The sequence below is a fragment of the Aulostomus chinensis genome, chromosome 2, assembly GCF_037954235.1.
Source record: "Aulostomus chinensis isolate RoL2024-O1b breed Wild chromosome 2, RoL_Achi_v1.0, whole genome shotgun sequence".
NCBI classification, from domain to species: Eukaryota; Metazoa; Chordata; class Actinopteri; order Syngnathiformes; family Aulostomidae; genus Aulostomus; species Aulostomus chinensis.
Genome location: NC_141321.1, coordinates 22,207,762 through 22,230,052, shown reverse-complemented (window position 1 = coordinate 22,230,052; position 22,291 = coordinate 22,207,762). Strand labels below are relative to the sequence as shown.

Sequence of the window (22,291 nt, the reverse complement as noted above, 5' to 3'; positions counted from 1 at the left end):
AACAGTACTCAACTCTGCAGTGTGAGTGTTGCTGGCAGCAGCACCCCCCCCCCCCCCCCAAAGTCCCACAACATCATCTATTACTAACCACCATGTTACTGATCGGAGGAGATAATGCTGAACTGTGGAATTAACCTCAATTATCACCACCTCTGTAGATCTGCCTCATTTCACCTCCTGACTCCTGAGGTGCTCTTACATCCCCCTGGTCTATTTCCGCTCAGTTGGGATGACTTTTATCAACACGCACGTGTAAAACACACTTTTCCTATTGAGAGTGAAGTGGTACCAAATAAAAAAGAAAACTATTTTTACTGTAGGGCTGTTCAGTAGTTTTGCCTACAGAAGCGTCATGTTGTGTAACATGACAAACTGTTAGTAATCATGCCCCTCCTAAATTATATGGGCAGATATGAGTCATTTGAGAGCAATTATAGCAACGGCATAATGTGTACCATCAAGTCTTGGCATGCATGCTTGTTCTTTAGGGCCTGTATGTTGAGTGTTAAATTCCACCATCTGTTTTGGTGGAAAAGAAAAGAAACATCGTATCCTAGTATTAAAATAGTGGAGGCACATATTCTTAGTTTATTATCTGCTTTTGAGGTATTTGTAATCCAGTGCATAGAAAGCAGCTAGGCTGGTTTAGGAAACCTCTAAGTCTGTTTTTGAGGACTTTTGCTGGAACAACTGTTTTCCAAAGAATCAGTAGTGACTTTTTACCGTGTGTTTCTGTCAAACCTGACACCAACATGGGAGACGGATCAGCCCAACACGTCTGATGAGGAATATAAAATAGGAGAAGGAATCTGATACACACATTCACATAAGAGTCCTGATACCTCAGTGACATCACTGATCCATGAGTGTGTTCCTGCTCAAAGGAATCTGCCCCCCCACGACCAGCAGGCCATCGGTGGTTTTTTGCATTTTGTGTCATAGCTGCTGGAGGTTTTTTTATGTGCACATACACCTGTGACACACGCACACACACACCAACTCAAATTGAAAATTAAAGCACCAACTACTTCCCTTGTGACTCTTCATGAGAAGTCATTAGGAATGTGTCTGTGTTTTATTTTTAGCAGTGTGTGTGTGTGTGTGTGTGTGTGTGTGTGTGTGTGTGTTTAGGAGTCTCGTGTCTCGTCAGTCTTCAGGGCCCTCCTCTGCTCTGTCGCTCTGTTTCTCTGTCTCCAGCTGAGAGCTATGTATATTTCATAAGCCCAGGGTGCCTTTTTGTCTTAAGATGTGCTGCACCTACCCTGCCTGTCTCTGTGCTACTCGTCAATGGAGGGAGGCATCACAGCCTCTTTTCAACTCACCCCCACACCTCTCTCTCTCTCTCTCTCCTCCACTGACAGACACCTTCTGCTTCTCCCTCTGCTTTTTATGGTCATATTGTGTCTCTCCTGAAGGCTCATCCCTCGCTCCTCTTCCAGCTGTGGAGGGGAGCAGAGTGGAGCACATCCAAACAGACTTGAGCTGTCAGTAAAACTCTTTCTCTCTGCAAATCTTTGATTCAGTTTGTCTTGTGGCTCTGTAACTTCATGGAAGGGACATGTCTTCACCCAGTGCTGTGTCCCCTTTAGGTGTTGTCTTTTTATAGCTGGAATTTGACAGCTGCTAAAATAGTTGCACCAGTGATGGGCTGGATCAAAATTTACTGTGCTCAACGTTTTTGTTTTGTAACCTTTTCTGATCAATGTGTTTTGTAAAATCCTCTATCTGGTTTGTTTGATTCAGTGGTAATTAATTAACTCTGCCTCCATCTCCTTGATTGAGACCTGATAATTCACATGCAGCCTATGTGTCACTTTGGATGTTAATTATATCTTCCTATCTTTCAGGCTTGTGTTGTGACCGAGGGTGCAACTGAAGCCAGTAAAGAGTTGGACTCTGGTTCAGGACCCTCACAGCCTGCAGGGGACCACACTCCTTCTCGCCCTGTGACCTCACAGCCAGAGATAGCTGACCGAGCTGACCACCAGTCCAGTGAGTTATCCTGTCACAAATTTCAGAAAACAATCTTCAGTCTGGTTGTTGTGTCCGATTATAATGCGGTCAGTTTATGAGATGTGACCCTCAGATTCTCTGTATTCTTCCCCAATCTCGCACTTTCCTCATGTCTGATATTTCAGTTCTTGATCTCATCGCTTTGTGAGTTTCTGTCTTTTTGGTTGCTTTTACAACCCAGCATGCAGTCCATTTTAATTTAGTGTAGTTCAACCACTGGTGCAGTTTGTTTGATTGCTTGTGAAAGCAGTAATCATACTCTGGTCCACACCAAAACAACCGGTCTGACACCGCCTCTCCTAAGTGGTCTCGGTCCATTTCCAATTGAACCCTAGTGCGGTTCGGTTGCACCGAGACCACAATCCAACTGTGATCCGGCCCAATTGCAGGAAGCTAACCAAAACGCAGAGGATTATGGGCTGGAAACGACATGTAACATGACAGGGAGAAGACTGAATTGGACAAGGTTTTCTCAACATCTGGGTCGAAGAGTTTACATTCTCTGCTACATTTTTGACCGATGAGTACAACTCCTGTGAGTAACTAGGGTCCTGGACCCTAGTTGTGAAGGCACCTGAAGTAGAAACTGCAGTAGTAAATTCTGTAGTTTGGTTATGATCGTTGGACCAACCAATGATCCAACTTAGCTGCCATTTTATTTCTGCTTCCATCTTGTGTGAGGTGAAGCAGCTACGTTGCACACAGGAAGTAGCGAGACTCCTGTATCAGAGCAGGTGAGGTTGTAGAAGAGTGACCAACTCTTGTCTTCTAACATCTTATCCTGATCTACCTCCTCAAACACTTCCTTACACACATATTTTCTTTTTCTATATATATAAATTATATATATATATATATATATATATATATATATATAAATTGTCCCTCATCCTCTTAACTCAATAAAAACCCTTATTTTCTGTCTTGAGCCATCACTTCAGACAGAGAGTGATGATTTCCCTGCAGTTTATTTTGCAAATGTGCAGGGCTCTGATCTCATCTCCTCTACGTGCTCCAAAAATAAACTGTTCACCATGCAAACCAGAAAAGCCACCTGCCCCACATGACCATGACTCCCGAGCATGTGTCTGCCAGCATCTGACGTCCATTTATCTTCACACACAGAGGAATGTGTAACCCTGACCAATGCCATAGTAATCTAATTATTACAGTTCTATGAAATGATTGGACAAAATCAGCATTCAACATCAAATTTGTACTTTTTAAGATGGTAGAAAAGTCCCTATTAATGCATCAGTTTTGGACTTCTGAAGACATTTGAAATTTGGTGCTACCCTTTTATCATATTCAGAAGGGAAAGCTCCATAAAAATACAACTTTATCCAGACCTTTTTGAAGTAAGTACAGTAGCACTTCTTAGGAAGTTTTTCAAATTAAAAATCTACTCCAACCTCATACGCAAAGATTTTTAAAAAGTTGTCTGAAAGTTGTGAACATTAATGCAAACCAGTAAAATGAAAACTTGGTCTAAGACTTCATATATTTATTTATTAAAATGGACTTTTCTGTCATCCTTAAAGGTAAAAATTTTACATTTTAATCAGAACCCAGAATTTGATGCAGCTGTCTGTCCACGGTCTAGCCGGACAGACGAAACAGCATCTCATCAGGATGCCAGTGAACGAGAGGATGGTAATGATGAAGTGAGAGATGAGGATGGAGGTTTTATGATGAAGCAGAATGGCCTTAAAAAAACATCTGTGTGTGTGTGTGTGTGTGTGTGTGTGTGTGTGTGTGTGTGTGTGTGTGTGTGTGTGTGTTTGAGAGAGAGAGTTTGCCCCAAGGGAGGCCATCACTACACTGGGTTTTTGGAGCTCAGTGCATTTATGTGGAAAATGCTGCTGTCTCCTCTTATCAGTGAACGTGGCTGCTTTTTCACTGGGTATTTATTCCGTCTTGCTATCTTTCTTCTGCTCTTTTTATTTTTTTATCCAAACATTTATACATTTAAACACCAGAGTTTTGTAAAACTAATTGTCTTAACTCTGCACCCTTCTCTCTTACTTCGTGTCGCTATGCCATTGTTCTAGTTATCGCTTCCCTATCTCAGTGTTGCCTCTCTCTCAGGCCTCTTTCTGTCTTTCCTCTAAGGCTATTTCTGTTTAGCCGTGAGGGCCCCCCTGTCGTTTACAGAAACTCATCTCAAGCTCTTTCCAACTGAACCTGTTCACTCACATGCACACAGACACACCAACTAACCCACAACTCACTCACTGGCACTTAGTTAAACAGTCATGACAAAGGGGGACGTGGCACAAACACACACACACGCACACACATGCAGTGCAAGTAACAGACACATAACGTTCCTCCCAGTAATCTAGAGTGGGTTGAGAGCTGGGTTTTCATGAGTTATTTAAGTGCTTTCCATCATGCGTGTTGTACAGTGGCAAATTCGAACATGACACGTCCCATTTCCTCTGCTTTGGCTAAAAACGTGACACAACACTCGCTTGCAGTGTTCACAGAGAATAGATCACATGTCCCCTTTGCAACAGCTAAATCAAGGTTACAGGGAGAGGCTGATGATTTGAGACAGACGCTGTTATACACAGTCGTCCTGTCCGGTGCAGTCTGCTCCCTGCTGAGTTTTAATTGTGCATGAGTGTATGTTTAATGACTAAATGGCCACAGCGCTATGCTTTTTTTTTAAAGCTAGCTTTGACTGAGGGAAGGAGTGAGGAGTGTACTTTTGTATCGTGAGTGGGTGTAGGTATTTTTAAATGTGTCAGTGCATGTGTTTCAATCACCTGAAACATCAAAATCCAAAGAAAAAAAGTTTACACTTCCTTGAGGGCCTTTTTTCTGAAAAACATGCAAAAAATGAGAGATGGGAGCCCTTTTACAAATATAATCTGACAGAGTGAATCTTTAGGTGGCTGACCAGCTGTTTATGCTGCTGGCATCTTCCCAAAAGTCTTCCAGAAATTACAGTTTGCCCAACTGAGAATAATTCCCCAAGACCTTTCTCCATTTTCCTCTGGGATATGGCCAAGAAAACTGGTTTTGTTTGTTGGATCACAACCTCTTTTTTAGTATTCTGTCTGCCACAGACATGCATAACAAGAAAATATGCAATTGTGTGGCCAAACCAGTTGATGGAAACACACTTAAAATGTTGAGCAACATAAAGTTCTGAAAGACCATCAAATAGGAATCAAAAATATAGAAATTAGATACCTATATGTAACTGTAGCCCATCACGAGACACTGTTACACAGGAGACAGGTTAGAGGAGGGAGGAGGTGACATCTGGGCTGGTCGTGGTGTGCTTCAGGCGTAAAGACCAGAGAACGCCGGCCTCACCTACATAATCAGTCGCTCAAGCTCAAAACCATCACGCAGACAAAAGTGGTGAAGGACCAAGGTGCACTGACTGCTCAGACATTTAATAGAGAGGAGGACATGTTGTACCTGTAGAAACAGCAGTTTACGTGGTGAGGAAATCATTTGTGGCGTGCGCTGATGCAACACCTTGTCTCTTGTTTAAGTCTCTGAATGTTTTACTGGTCTTCTGTACTCAGCCTAGCTATGCTGGACCAAATATGTTTAGAGCTACAGTATGTTCGTGTGCACATATGCATGTGTGCCTTGGCGTGTGATTGTCTCAGAATTACATGAGCTGAAGATGTGATTATCATGAGAGAGGCTGTGAGTGTATTTTGATTGGAAAGGCACAGCTGGACTTGGCAGACTTGGCAGGCTTTGAGCCTGGCTGCCAGCCAGTTCAATACAATTACAATTACCCGCCATGGGAGCAAGGAGCACAACTAAAGATGGGCGATGGGTGCTGGTTGGGGCACATGGGGTAATTCACAGTTTTTGGCAACTGCATTTGCTGAGGGGGTCTGAGCTGTTGCTTTAGCGTCTCCAGATAACATAAGGGAAAACCCAGCAGACGGTCTCGATCTGCAAACATGCTTGCATACAACACAGAAACACCAATTGCCAGAGGGTGACTACAGCTTCACTTCCTGTAGTCTTTAGTCCAGAGAAGAGCAAGTGGAGGGGTGTGGTGAGGAGGAGCACAGGGGTAGAATAGAGCTAAAGAAGTGATGAGGGACTGCAGGCAGGTTGGTGGCTGATAGACTTAATGGAGGGATGACAGGGCACGCATTTGGAAAGAGAGATCCGGAAGTGACAGAGTGGCCATAAAGAGGAATGCCACGGCTTGCCTCCCCCCATTGCTCCTTCTCTTTTCTTCTTGTCTTTGTTCCTCCTCAGTGGAGGGTGGGCTAACTTCGAATGACAGTGACAAGCTTGCCACAGCTCCCATGAAGCACAGCAGATGGAAATGTGTGTGTGTGTGTGTGTGTGTGTGTGTGTGTGTCTGTGTGTGTTTGTGTGTGTGTATGTGCGATTAAAATGCCACTGGAGACCAGGGTATACCAAGTCTCTCGGCAGTGCTACGCTTGGCAGAGTGCCACCTCACTGCCCTCCTTTTTCCGGCCCAGCAGAGTGGTGTTGAGGTGTGTGTGTGTGTGTGTGTGTGTGTGTGTGTGTGTGTGTGTGTGTGTGTGTGTGTGTGTGTGTGTGTGTGTGTTAAGTGAAGGAAAGCAGCCTCAACAAACAAATATTATTTCACAGTGTTCCTATTGTGTGTTCCATTACATCTTTTCTTCAGGAGGAACATGCACTGGATGGCCTGCATGGCTGTTTTTTCATGTGTCCATTTGAGTAATTCAGTAATGTAATGATCACAGGATTTTTTGAGAATCAGAGCTCTGTTCTGCAGTGTGGCGCCAGTCCTGGCGGGCATGTGGGAATTAGTCAGGAGACAGTGGGTTTGGCACCATGCCACAGTTATTAGCCACTCACAGGGTGGGCACGGGGTTATGCCCCAACTCAATCATTCACTGTGTACGCATGTGTGTGTTTAATGGGTTTGTTTGTCTGTGTGTGTTTGTGTCTACAATTTGAGTCAGGTTTCTCCTCTGGTCACACTGACCTTATTGTGCAGTCACTCCTGGTTGATTTGTACCCTTTCCAACACATTCCTCTCTCCAAAAGGCTGAGAAACAGGCCTTCCTCCCACCCCCCCACCCCCAATCCCCTAACTTTCTCTCTTTCCTTCTCTCTCTCTCTTCTTCCCTCTGGATGGATTTGATTTAGTGACTGTGGTTTTCCATCCAGAGCCTGGGAGCCAGAGAGAGTAGACTCAGGGATAGACCTATAGATAGATACACAGCCAGTGGAGCACGTCATTACTTGGCTATAGCTGGTCAGCATATCCATCAGCAGGCACGAGCACTAATAGATGTGAGCTGACACTGGTCAGTAAGTAATAAACATCCCTTAATTTCATGGTCTTAATTGTATCCTTCTCATGGGTTGCATGAATTGCACTCAAGTGACAGTAAACGCAGCCCAGTGTGCGTTCTGCTGCTGGCCTGATCATACATACATTCCAACTTAATACAACATGGACCCAAGACCTTTGCATTTGTCTTTTTTTGACTAGAACAGGGAGGTCAGGTTAGAACAGTAGCTCTGAAAAAAAAAAAGACCACTTAGTGAGAGACCCCTGGACCCTGACCTTTGACCTCACAGTCAGTAGGAAACAGGTGTTAAAGCAGGACTATGCCTGGCTGCCTGCACACTCAGAGGTGGCTGTAAAATGTGCTGCTGGTGTTTCTCTCTAGTTTATTCAATGCGGCTTCACAAAAAAAAAAAAGAAAAAAAAAGAAATTAAATGAGGTTGTTTTACACAGAAGAAATGTCTGATAAAACTTCAGCCCCTCCTAAAATTGTTTGATAGATACTATTCCAACCTGGAGTGTGAAAGCAACCGTGATGGAGCAATATTACGCTGACTTCTCAACTGCTGTTTGCACTGTAGTTTGTGAGACTACTAATAAAAACTGTAGCTCCAGAACCTGCAGCCTGTTCTGCAAAATGTACAAGTCCTGCTGATTCAGTCTTTTCAGCTGTGACACTTTTTTGTTTTAATTATTTAGCACAAAAATGTAGCGTGTGCATGACAGCCTAACTCGAGGGTTTTTTTTTCCTGAAGTTTCGTCTGATCTTAAAAGTTTATGGCATTTCAGTGTCTCTTGATTAAGCTCGTGAATGCATGCAAGTGTCTCCTGCCCCTTGACTAAATTGCTGGGATGTGCCTTTTTAATTATCAAAATATTAATCGATTCATATTTTAATCATCACAGCTGTTTATCATTATCATTGTGTTTGAAAATCCTTTATTGTGCAGCAGGCCTTCATTTAACTGCTGAAGAATATTTGATTTGTTTCCCTCCTTTCCTCTTTTTGTTGCTCTTGTTGTAACCTCATGACTTCAATTATCCCTTCCACCCAGCCTCCCCGTCTCCACTTGCTCTCTCTCTCTCTCTCTCTGTCTCTCTCTCTCTGTCTCTCTCTCTCATTTCTTCCTGCTCTTCGATCCCTTGCTCCCTCTCTCCTTTTCTCCCTCTCTCACTGTCCTCTGTCAGGCGACTTGGCTCAGGCTAAGTGCTTTTTGCTGTCTCGCTGCAGGTGGCACTGTAATAAAGCTTGTCAGTGGGAGGCATGGGTCGCGCTGTCACATGCTCTTGTTAACTCCCTCCATTTCCCTCCAAACCATCCCCACATCTCTACTCAACCCCCCCACCTCACTGCCTCAAGATCCTCTTGCTTTTATTTTTCCCTCTCTCATTTGTCTGCCTTTTCTTCCCCATTTCTTCTTCCCAAAACTGTGCTCCTTGACTCATCTCTTATGTCTTCCTCTCTCTCTAGTTTCCTTGCCAATGGCTCATTCAGAAACATGATGAAGAAGAGCAGCAACAGGAGACATCCCTCTCAACATAACAATCACACACATACACCCACAGTACTGTTGTTTCCATCACTTCGGAGCTTTCCTGGTGACATCTCATAACGAGACTAAACCCACGACTTGTCCAACCAGAACCCCTAAAATTGACTTAATTCTAACCTGAGTCGCCATAGAATATGATGATATATGTAATTAGGATCTGCTTTGTTTCCCTAAAATGCAGATAAGCTCCTGTTCATGGGATTGTGCAAGCAGATGCACACTTAAATTTACACACACACACATACACATGCACGCACGCACACACACACGCACACACACACACACACACACACACACACACACACACACACGTAAATGAATCCAGGTGAGGTTGCATTATTTGCCCAGCTGCTCCCGCGAACCAGCCTCTCCTGTTCCACAGTAAACCATCAGGCTGCATGAAAGTCCTGATTCCTCTGTTTCATTTTGCTTTCTTTAGGTTTGCACAGTATGTATTTTTATCTTGATGTGTGTGCTTGTTAATGCATATTACACACAAGGCATCCACAGTAAATATCCATATTCTGGTGTGTGTGTGTGTGTGTGTGTGTGTGTGTGTGTGTGTGTGTGTGTGTGTGTGTGTGTGTGTGTGTGTGTGTGTGTGTGTGTGTGTGTCCAACTGCTGAATCTTACTTGCTGTAGCCACAGGATGGCAATACTGAGTCCCTCCTTTACAGACATCCTTTATTTCCACCTCTCACATGCTACTGTTTGCCCACATGCTAACTTACACACACACGCACACACACACACACACACACACACACGTGCGCGCGCGCACACACACACACACACACACATACATCTTCTTTCATCTGAGTTAGCCCAGCTTGTGTAAGGTGACAGAGCTCCTTGAATAATTTAGCAGTGGCCATGTAAATGGCTGACAGCGAACATGGCCTTTCTATTCCGCTGTTGGCCCATTACTAGTACATTCTGTTTCACTCTCACTCTTTCTTATTTTCTCTGTTGTCCCTTTTTATTGTCCAAATTCTCCATTTATGGTTCCTTAATGACAAGACCCAATTGTTACTTCTCCCTAATCACAGTTCTATAGTTGTGTGACCAAAAATGCAAGACAGAAGTAGCTCCTATAAAGAGTCATAATGGGTAACAGTATATATATATATATATGTATATATATATATATATATATATATATATATATATATATAAAATAATTTTCAGGGGCTTTACTTGATTAATAAGCACATATATTTAGTGTAGAAATACAGTCCTATATACATAGAACTCATTCTCTGGTGGTTATTACATGTTAGAATAGGGAACAATTACGTTGACCTCCTTTCTTGCCTTATTTACATATCCCTGCAACTCTATACCATTATTATATCGAACCAGCATTTAAAAGTCCCCCATGTAATGAACCATTAAATCGAATAAACAATATCCTCTTACATGACAGAAATTACATTCAGCCTCCACGAACTGTTATTATTTCTCTGTTGTACCAACAGTTGCCCATGTACACATATTTAACTTTTTGCAAAATGAAATATGAGGATTTCACTTTGTGCCAAGAGCATTACAAGCAGTTTTTCTGGCTGACAAAACTAGATGCAGGAAAGGTTGTACAATTAAATTGCATTTGCTCTCCATCTCTGCATGCTTTTAAAAAAAAATCATTATCAGAATATCTACAGTATGATTCAATTATCGTAATTAATCACTTTAATGTCATCTCTTGTTCAACCAACTTTCCTTCATGTAATTTTCCTCTTACTGTACATCTACATCACTGGTGAACTTCCCAACTCCCAGTCAAACTACAGCTACTTAGTTCTACTTTAAAGTCGTGTCATAGTACTGCAGTACATCCTAGTTTGGAATATATTCAATTCTTTTTTTACTATCAATGCATTACTGTATTTTGACTGACGTCCTGATGTAGCTTTAGAACAGCGCTACACAAAGTCTTTACAAATGTCATCATACAATTTAAATGCAATCATCAGTGTATCAAAAAACAACAACCTCACAACTTCCTGCCTAAGAGTAACAACAGCTGTCCTTGATAGAAAGGGTCCAATGTACAGTTTTTGTCTTGTGGAGTGAAAGTCATAAGCTTCCAATGAAACTCATACTCAAGTAAATAAACAATGCTCTTAAAAGTGTAGTACACAGGTAATCTACTTTGTTACTCTCCACCACTGCATGTACTTGACATTCCATGGAGTGACCATGATTATGACCTCATCTTCTTGTTCTCTATCCTTCTGCAGATGCAGTGTGTGTGTGTGTGTGTGTGTGTGTGTGTGTGTGTGTGTGTGTGTGTGTGTGTCTGGGCTGAGTCAAGCACTATTAATGTTATGATTGCCACACTGGGCTTCAGTTCTCCGTGTGTGTGACGTGGGTGAAGAATAAAATGACCCCCACACTAATCCAATCACATGCACTAAACAAATTATAGCTCCATCCCTCCCTGCTTCTCTCTCTCTCTCTCTCTGTCTCAACTCAACTGTGAGGATGCTGCATGTAGTGTACGTGGTTTCCTGCTTGTACAGCGTGTTTTTGCCTCACTCCATTTTCTCTCTGATACAATCAGTTGGAGTGTGTTTGAGGCAGTAGGAGCCTGGCGTTGCAGGCTGCCACGGCACCAAGGTCTGGCCAGGCTCAGGCAGGCTCAGGGGGGATTGGAAATGACGTGTCCGGGGTGTGACACCCCATAGTTGGGACTCCTCACCAGTCTCTCTGACTCCAGCCTGGCTGATAGAGTCCAGCTTGGCCCGGAGAGGAGGTGCTCCATCTCCCGAGCCGCTCTCAAGCATTTATCTGTCACATCAAAGTGCTTGTCTCCTCATTCCTGCATTCCTTTTTACCTCTGCTGCTCTCACCACTTCTAGTTAGCCACATTTAATCCATTAGTCTCTCTCTCTTTCCATAGCATACCACACATTGAGTCTTACTCTTCCCCTCTATCTTGCACTCACACACAAACACATCCAGAGCCCTTGAAGTGAGGTCATGATTGAGGCGTGCTGTTAATTAGCCAGCAGTGGTTGTTGTAGCAATGTGATGATAGGGTGTAATTAATTAGGTGGCATGTGCACAGTGGGAGAAAAAAAAGGGAGAGGAGAGCTGGAGTGAGAGAAATACTGGCTATCAGTCCTGCTTTTATCCTCTGAGCTCAGATGAGTTCCCCTAATGAGAAAAAATGAGATGCTCCCAACCAGGGAAGAAAGCATTTTGTCCTTTACATGTTCTCTCTGCCTCTACTCTGCTTGTCGTTCTGTCACTGCCTTGTTCTCTTTTCATCTGTCTATCACATCCAGGCTATTGCTAGTGGGGTGCCAGTGAGTTGCAGTCACCAGCCATGTATTTACCACAGGAGAGTGAACATGCTGCCTCTGGGACATGTCCAGACACACACATATACTGTGCTGACAGCTCTACTACCAGAGCAGAGATCTATCCATCCATTTTCTATACCGCTTATCCATTAAGGGTCGTGGGGCGGGGGCTATAGCCTATCCCAGGTGACATTGGGCATGAGGCGGGGTTCACCCTGGATGGATGGATTACCAGTCCATCACAGGACCTTCAGGAGCAATTAGGGGTTCAGTATCTTGCTCAAGTATACTTTGACATGGTCACCAGGGGAAGTGAGGATCCAACCAGCAACCCTTCGGTTGCTAGACAGCCACTCTACCTCTGAGCAATGCCGCCCCTTCAGAGCAGAGATGCAATATGCTATATGCAATATTGGTGAGAGTGTAGGGCTATTAGAAATATCCTGCGGCTGCTTATTTTGTTTAAGAGGAAAATAAGGGATGAAGAGAGCGAGATGAGGGGATCTCGAAAAGGCAGAACATGTGGGAGGGAGCACAAACACTCAGAGCTATTGATCCTCTCCTCAGTTCACCACTCGACTCCTTGACATCCTTCTCAAGCACCCCTGTGTGTTCAGTGTCAACATCTGTGTGTACAGCTGCATGCGCTCCTGTGTCAAAGGCCTAACCGTAGTGTGATGTATCTGTTTACAGTAATAGCACAGAATCTCAACTGGTGTCAACCTTTCTATTTTAATGACATCATGCATATTTAAATACCCGGCCTTCACACCACACTCTTCCTGTCTAGATGCTCTAGAAGATGCGTGCAGCCTTTGCTATACGCGCACACGTCCCCCTCTCGTGTAAACCGATAGTTTAATAGATGCCTGTCCTGTTCTGTCCTGTGTGACTGAAGCTGTCCTCGCTAACAGGTTTATGGACAGGTTGGCGATGTCAGCCCAGATGGACAGTTATTTACAGCCCAGTGTTAGACACTGGCGGTTAGCATTAATCCTCTCTTCGGTAAAAAAAAAAAACCCATTTTGTCTGCTATGTAAATGCAGATACAAATATGGTGATCACTCAGTCCTTTTTGACCACCTTAACACCCCCAACACATACGTCACACACATGCTGTAGGTTCATATCTAAGTTATTTACAGCCCCCGCCATCATGTTAACAACCAGCACTCTTTTTTTCCTCCCTCTGTGTGTGTCTCTCTCTCACTTTCTCTTTCTCCCTCTGTCTCTCCCCCCGCCCTCCCCTACGTCTCTTATCCCCCTCAACTATCATTTAGCTTTATGAGGTGTCCTAAAAGAAGCCTGAGGTTTGCGCCCCTCCCTCCTCCCCTTTATGTCAGAGATATTGATATCCTCCATAAGTCAGACGCGTGTCTCTCTGGTACTGAGACACCGATGACAGAAGGGTGTGACATGAGCGGGTCTAGAGCTGGCAGGGAGTTCTAGGAGTTTGGCTTTGTAAAGTATCGGCGTCTGTGTAAGATGAGGCCTTGACAAGTGTGCGCTGCATGCAAACAGACTTATTAAGGGAAAGTGGGGAGTTGGTTCGGTGAAGCAGCGGGTTATGTAAAGGAGAAGACAGCTAATCGAGGAGAAAAAACCAGAGAGAAAGATGTGGAAGAGAGAGCAGATCAGTTTCTTTCTTTACGAGCTTTCTCTCTGTGTATGATACTGTTGCTATAAACAAGAGGTCAGCTGCAGAGTGGCTGTTTATGAGGTCCATCTCTCAGAGTGAGCATATCAAAAAGCCTATGAAATCCTGATCAGCCAACTGTGGTTTGTGTGGTGTGTCTCCATGTGTGTGTGTGTGTCTGCTCGCTTGTGTAGTTGTGTTAACCAACAGAGCCATTAGCAACCATCTGTCTCACACTCTAAAAGGGGAATCACAAGCTAATTCACATTGTAGTGTGTATTAGTCTGTATAAGGCAGCCCTTATGTGTGTAAACTACATTTATGCATGTGTGTCATGCAGCAGAAGTCTTTATCTGGTATGTGAGACGTAACATAGTGTTCTCATTATCACAACATACTCCAACATTGTTCAAAATAGAGATCATGCTAGGTATTGCTCTGCATTTTTGTGCCAACTGCATTAGCATACAGGGGTGCAGCTTCTCAGGAAGATAAGACTAATCTCTCATGAAGAGATATAAGTGTCACCTTTGCCTTGTGGTTTGTTCAAAGTTGAGGGACACTAACTTGCTCGGCACAAAGAATTTAGTTTCTTCAGATGTGGCTAAGTGTTTTTATTAGCAAGCTTGTTTGCTGTGAGAATTTTCTTCGTAGCATACTTGTCTGCCATTTTAGTGCGTGTGTGTGTGTGTGTGTGTGTGCGTGTGCGTGTGCGCACTCTGACTGCTGGTGTTTTTTCTATTCCTCTGGGGATAAAGAAAAGGTTTGTTTGATTAATTAATGCTGTTAGACATGAATGTAAATGATCAAAGGAGAACATTTGCATTTTGTGTTTAATTATTCATGAGCTGCACTGGCTCGTGAATTAGGACACCTGTGAGGGCCTTCTCCTCTTAAGCTCAGACACTCATGCACACACCAACACACCCAAGCACATCCTGGGATGTGACCTGGCGTGTTTAACCAGGCCTGCTCGTCACCCTCCTCTCTGTGCGGAGGGATGCAGGTCACTGCAGGTTCACGTCAGTATTATTAGGTTATGTTGCCACTCTGACTGGGGTTCAACATGCTGATTAGGTTACGGCGTAGTGCTAAGGCTCTGACTGTCACCCTGACTGTATGATTCATCTCCATGGAGACAAGAGAAAAGCTCTGATCTAATAACCCATACCGCTGCCATCTCAGAATTGAGGAGAGGGCTGAGTGGCGCGAACAAGGCAAGAGGAGCAAGAGAGGAAGAGGTGAGGGCAGTGTATCGTGGTTGTAAAGAGAGAGAGAACAGTGGAGGAAAAAAGCAAGTGCAAAGAGTATGAGAGCTTGATAAATGCAGGTATTATTTGTTGTCTTTCTTCCTCCTCATCCTCATTTCTCCCGTCATCATCAGCAGCATCCAACGGCTGCAGAAATTGGCCCTTGTTGCCATGGATATGAGCAATGGTTCTCCCGTTCTGCTCGATGGGGCTCAGTGATAAATGGTGGGACGTGCAGGAAGTTAATAATTCATCGGGGGAGGGAGCGACTGTTCTGGGGAGCGTTACCTAGCATAATGGGTTAAGTGCAGCGATTGCTGCGTGCCAAGCTGTAGACTCGCAGGAGGTGATACATAAAAAATGAATAAAGAATGAGTGGAGCCTGCTGGGAAGGAATTGTCAAGGGAGCGTGTTGGTGGCTGTGCGGGGGTTTACTGTTGTGTTTTGGGAAGAAGGCTTTGTCATTTCTTGAAGTTACGGGATTGCCAGGTAGAGAACAGTAGCTACCTAATGGAGCTTCCCTCAGGCTTTCAGTAAAGATCTCCTCCCGCTCTACTTTTACTAGAAATGAAAAACAGCTCAATATGCTTTGAGCTTTCAAGTGTGACAACAGCAGTGACAGATGAAGCTGCTGCAGTACAGAGGTGAAAGTCCTGGCTATGTATACTGTGTTGTCATAATCAATGACTTGTTGACACTCATGCATGTAAAATAAACCCTTCCTATGTCTCATTATCTGAAAGTACTTGTTTTATATAACACTTTTCCAACCATTTTCTGTTTATCTCACCAGAAGAGCCTGTGAGACATCGCAGAATTTCCGTTTTGATTAGATGAGAGTGCAAAACACATGACAAGAGAGAGAAAAAACATTGGGTAGCCCCACACGACCGAGAGCATTAACACAGCACCTGCTTCATATCTTGTTAGCAATTTATGAGGTGCTACACTCTTAACACTACCTTCTCTTCCTCCCTTCCATGTAACACTCCCCTCTTCACCGCGCCTCCCTCTTTATCCCTCCTATCTCCCTGGCTGTCGGAGGCTGATGGTGTGTGCCTGAGGTTGTGTAGGGGTCACCGTATTCTGTTAATCCTGCAGAACATATCAGATCAGCTTGATTTCATTATTGTCCCTGCGATGCCCTGTATGCAGAGGCTCAGAGCTACTTAGAATGATCCTCTCCGAGTGATGGAACAAAATAAGATGTAGTGTGTTATCTGCTGTGTGTGTGTCGGAGTGTTTTGTGTTTGACATTCATTGCATTCTGGAGTGGATTTGGAGCATAACGGACTTGTGTTAAAACATGGCAGCACCTCACATCTTCCCTCTGTTCCATCACCCACTGACTATTTTGATGGGTTTCTAACATGCCCGTCTGGTTTTAGTAGAAGAATCTATGCACGTGTGCGTTTGTATTTGTGTGTGTGTGTGAATACGCGTGTATTTGTGTGTGTGTTATCCCATGTGTATCCCCTGGAATATAAGTCTTGCGTTTTCTTTTCATTACTTCTCCATTTTGTTCAAGTGTCTGTATTTCCAATTTTTTCTCCCTTCCTCCTTGAGGCTGATAAGTCATGCAGATATCTGTGATGGATGAATAGTGCGCGCGCGCACACACACACACATACGCACACACTGATCGAGCTGTGCAGTTTCAGTGTCTTGATATTTGTTTGTGTGCTGTGTGCTTTATTCTCCTAAAATATAGTGTGTGTTCTCAGTGAGATCAACAGAGAATCCACAATACCGAAGGCCCAGAAGTGACGACAGACATCGGAGGGAGGAGGGAGGGAGGGAGTGGATTGATAGAAAAAAGAAAGATCGGAGGGAAAGAAAAAGACTGATTATTCTCCACAGGTAGAATAGAATCACACCACCCGGGGTTCAGTAATCACCATGTTCAATTAAACATCAGGAAGACAGTGATGGAACGTGTTGAATTATAACTTAGGTGTTGTTGTTTTTTATTAATGCTGTAGATGGTGCAAAAACCTTCACGCAGAAATAACAGATGATACAAGACTAGTAGGACCACAGACAGAGCAGCCACGTGTTAAAGCAGCCGCTTCTGATTTTCCTCTTTGCTCTGTTCTTTACTCACGTCTCCAGAGTCAGAATCAGCCTCACCGCTGAAGTTTGGGAACGCGTACAAGGAATTTGAATCTCTCTGCTCTCTAAGTACTTGAATAGAATAGACCTGAAGTCAAGGCAACTGACTGGACAAGGGTATACAAATATACTGCTATTTACATTTACAAGATGTGCAGTAAATATAGAGTGATTATCAGTTGAGAAGAGGAGGAAGAAATCAATACATTTGTAATGTTCCCTCTCACATCGCATACAAAATAAATATGGGTTTACACATCTTTGTGCCCATGGACATGTTGATCTGAGAATTTCTTTGCGTAAGGTCCTTTTTTTTGTTGAGGAAGAAGAATATAACTGAGCAACTGACCAACAAAATCTTAAGCTAAAGTCAGAGGCAGAATATTTTCCTTCACTTTAACGATGTAATATTCAGGTGATAATGAAGCATGTTCACTCACAGGAGCGCGGCAGCACAAAATTGATTTAATTATGTATGATTACAATTTTAAATCATCATATTAGATATTATTACTGTAAATGAAAAAAAAAATTAAGTTACAAACTGTGATATTCATCACAATAACAAGGTATGAAATTTGCACGCAGGTATCTAGATTGACAACAGCAGGCAGAAGATGACTTTAAAGGAAAACTGATCAGAGATCGAAAACATTTACTGCACCGTCAAATACAAGATGATGTCAGTTCACTGTACAGGTGCTTTTGTTCACCTGTTTCTTGATTCAGTCAGATGGAGTTGTTGATGGGAGAGACTGAGGGTCCACAAGCTGCTCCTCGGTAAAGATGAGAGCCGATGTCGGTGATGACCTGGAAACTGATGCCAATTGTCTCTGTCTCCTTGTACGTGTCAAAAATACATTTCTTTGCAAAAAGGTTGATTTCAGCATCCCCTGAGTACCGTCACAATAACACTACCTACATGATGCACCATATAACTAAAAAGGTGCATTTAGATATGCACCAAATGCACTGCTGACCACGTGCACAATAGCCTTTATATGAAAATCCTTATCTGTTTTGTGAGCCAGCGTAGTTACTATCACTTAGTGTGGATAGACAGATGCTTGGGTGAACTGAACATTTCAGGCCAGAATTGATGTCATAACCCTGCAGGCACCCGACGTTAGTGTTGCACCCTGACTGACAACTTCATCAAACCCCCACCTTGTTGTACACATGTGTGGAGACACACACACACACACACACACACACACACACACACACACACACACAACCCCCCCCACACACACACACACAAATACATGTGTTCCAACTCATGGCCCCCCCAGGTTGCCTTTGTTCCCAGCATCTGTTTCCTTCTGTGATTAATTGCAATTAGCGAGAGGTTTGAAGTCCTGTGGAAGAACACAGCAATAGGAAAACCGTCAAGATTAATGAGGGGAGGCGTTCACCAGAGAGGGAGAGGGGGAAAGAGAAGAGGTGGGAGAGGATGGAGGGTTGACATGGTAATAAGGGAGGGGCTGGGAGAGGAGGAGGTGGATGCTTAGATGTTAATGACATCGGAGACGGGAAGAGCAGAGGAGCGTGACGTAAAGCAAACGTGGGAGAAAAAGAAGAGCAGATAGCGAGAGAGGGGGAGAGAGAGAGACAGAGACAGTTGTCAAAGCTCAGGCCACAGAGCAACACCACAGGGGACTGATTAAATATGGAAATTATAATTGCTAATTGACCTTTATTAATCAGAGCAGCAGAGGGGGGTGTATTATGTTTTTGTGTCTCTTTGCGTGTGTGAGATTGTGAATGTATAAGCATGCTGAACTGAGAATGTGTGTGTTTTTACTTGACTGTGTGTTGTGTGCTTGTTTGATCCCCTCATGCAATTCTCTCTTGTCTGGAAGAGCTCTCTCATGTTTAAGCACAGCATAATGGGAAAGGCAGCTAGAATGACACACACACACACACACACACACACACACACACACACACAAACTATATAGAGTTTTGGAAGTAATGAGAGTGAGAGTATATTATGGAAAGCTAAATGGGGTCACTGTGGACCCTCACACTTTGGGCTACCAGATGTGCAATCATAAATGAATGCATGCACTCTCTCGTGTGTATGCATACAAGCAAGTCCTGGAAATTATCTCCTTCTCTTGCCTCCTTTCTCTCCTCCAACACTTTGATGTCTTCATGCGTATTATTACATTTAGAAAAACCCTGACACCCTGTTTCATTCTGCATCAGAAGCATGTAGACAGCACTTCTTTTTGCTCGGCTCCTCTTGGATTTATTTTTCCTCTTGTTGTCAATACAGTCTCACACACACACACACACACGCACACACACGCACACACGGATGTCAGTCTATTCACCAGATCACACAGATTCAATTAGAGAAGCCCTAAATTCATTACCGCAATGTGATTTAGCCAGCCATCATTAGAGCCACATGTAAACTGGTCTGAAGTGGTTTGATTTGGTTTCGGCTCGTCAAAAGCATCCTCCCTGAGCTCTGCAGATGTAAATCACTTACAACCAATCGCTATCCAGGAGATCCATTAATCATCAACTTAAAAAACAAAACAAAACAAAACAATGTCTTTACTATTCAGGGGAAATCTTCTTAGCTTGATTTTCCAAGTAAACACCATCACTGGCTGATGGCTACTCAGAGTAGTTAAGGTAAGAGTCTACTTTAAATGAGGCTGCTTTGATGACAATAAATGGACTTTGATGTGTGTTTTCCAGAAGTGGCAAAAGTACACGCACTCATTAGTCAGGTACTAGACCAGATACTCCTGTAAAAAAAAAGACTAGCAGGAGAACTGATTCAGCATATTTACTTAAGGGAAAAATACAAACTCTTAAATGCTCTCAAAAGTATAATGCAAAAAGTACATTTTCCAAAAAACATAAATAAAAATAATTTAATGGAATGTTTTAGAATGTTATGCCCAATGAACGACCCCGCCTCTCACCCGTAGATGCTGGGATAGGCTCCAGCCCCCCCGTGACCCTTACTAGTAAGGAATAAGCGGAAGACGACGATGGATGGATGCCCAATGGACGGTGAATATGTCAGACAAACTATTTAGCCTTATTCGAAGCACTGATCCATTCATCCATGCATCCATCCATCTATCTATCCATTTTCTTCCGCTTATCTTGTTAAGGGTCACAGGGAGGGGTTGGGGGGTGGGGGCTGGAGCCTATCCCATCAGCTTTCGGATGAGAGGCAGGGTTCACCCTGGACAGGTCACCAGTCCATCGCAGGGCCAACACATAGAGACAGACAACCATTCACACTCACAGCCACACCTACGGTCAATTTAGAGTATCAATCAGCCTCGTCCCCTCTTGATGTCTTTGGACTGTGGGAGGAAGCTGGAGTACCAGAAAGAACCCACACAGGAACAGGGAGAACATGCAGACTCCGCACAGAAAGATCCCGTGCTGGAGCCAGGGCTCGAACCTGGAACCTTCCTGCTGTGAGGCGACAGTGCTGACCACTGCACCACCGTGCAGTGGTCAGCACTGATCTTTAAACGTATATATCATTCAATTCTGTACAGTCGGGTCTGGGTTTTTTTATGTCGTCTTTTGTGTTATCATCAAAACTAAAATAACAAGCCTGTAAAATGTTATTCGTAGAAAGAACAGGTATTTGTTTTCAAATATAGTAAGTAAAGGATAAAATCAGAAAAATAATCACTGTGAGTAAACTAATGATGTCAGGAAGAACATCTCTGGTTCTTTTTTTTTTCTTCAGTTTGTCCTTGTCCAGCATTCCTGGTGGTTACTGTCTGGGGAGGTGGACTCAAGTAATCTGGTCAACTTAGAATCGGCATTGTGAGTTGGTTGTCTGCAGCTCTGAGGGCATCTGCTGAGGCTGAGTGTCGTTTCTGATTCCCAAGAGAGAGCGACAGGTCCCCTCTTAGCTCAGGGTCCTCTAATCCTGTTAGCTCAACTCAGGATCAGACTGCCATAACTGGTCTCCAACAGCAGCTATACACAGCCCCTCCCTCCCTGGGGGGGGGGGGGGGGGGGGGGGGGGCACCGTAGGCCTCAAAGGGACAATTGTTGCAAGGTCCAAAGGTGATAGTAAGGTTGAGAGGTCAGCCATCAGAAGGGATAAAATGGGGCATGCACACACACACACACACACACACACACACACACACACGCACACACACACACCACTTATAACATATGCTCACAGCATTGAGGGAAAGGGCTCCCCATCACTTACACACACTTTCCAATTTCCTCTATCCATTACATTTCTCACTGAGCAGCAAGCCCTGACTTCACACACACACACACACATTCTATCCTCAGTACACGGTGGACTGCCTCAGCCCTTTTTCCAGCATTATTCCTCTTTTGTGATCTTAGTGAGAAGCCCCAGCTCACCTTTAGGGTTGGATCGTTTGTCTTAGAAGGGCAGCCAAGCCTAGCAGATTTCCTCACCACTAACCAATTGCTGAGACTCTTGACTGACAGTGCTGGAGAATGGTGTAATACCACTATTATCCAGCAGAGGGCGCTTAATATAGTGGAGCAGAGAGTTCCTTCCTTTTGTCATGACTGCTGACTTCACTGCTCATCTGTGCAGGAATAATGACTGAAATCAAGCAATGTACAATGTTAATGACATTTGAATTAGAGCACTTCTGAATTAATTAGGTAAGTAAAGTATGCAACAATCAAAATGTCACTGTTGATAAAGCTATGTTCCTGTAAGCAGAGGAGGTGAATCGACAGACTGATTTGTTTAGTGTCATCAGTCTGAGTTAGGCTCTGCTGGCTCAGATGTGCATGCGTATGTGTGTGTAAAGCTGCCTGTATGGGTGTTTGTGTATGAGTGTGTGTTTACCGTCAAGTAGGGAGACAGTTTGATTGAGCTCTGCACCGTAAAGCTGTCTGTTTGCCAGACGGTTTGTCTCCTAGCCAAGACTCTGCAGCGGAGAAGAATACAATGATTATCTGTCACAAGGCAGCAGCATTCTTCATCAGTCTGGCTAGCAACTGCCTGGATTGGCCCGGCCAAACCTCAGACCACACACTGAATCAGATTCAAGACCTTCTCAGTGCTGAAACCATAAATATACTTGATTGGCTCTTTTGTCTGTGTGGTAAAATGTTCTTATAGATGTTTACTTTGGGGTTT

General features: G+C 43.8%; 1 protein-coding gene across 1 annotated transcript in view; it reads left to right on the top strand.

The window, feature by feature from the left end:
- gse1b (Gse1 coiled-coil protein b) overlaps nt 1-22,291 on the top strand; it is a 170,040-nt gene that overhangs the window by 45,553 nt on the left and 102,196 nt on the right. The window contains exon 2 of the mRNA XM_086184988.1: nt 1,848-1,992. Within this exon, the coding sequence (XP_086041114.1) occupies nt 1,848-1,992 (145 nt within the window). The remainder of the gene's footprint in view (nt 1-1,847; nt 1,993-22,291) is intronic.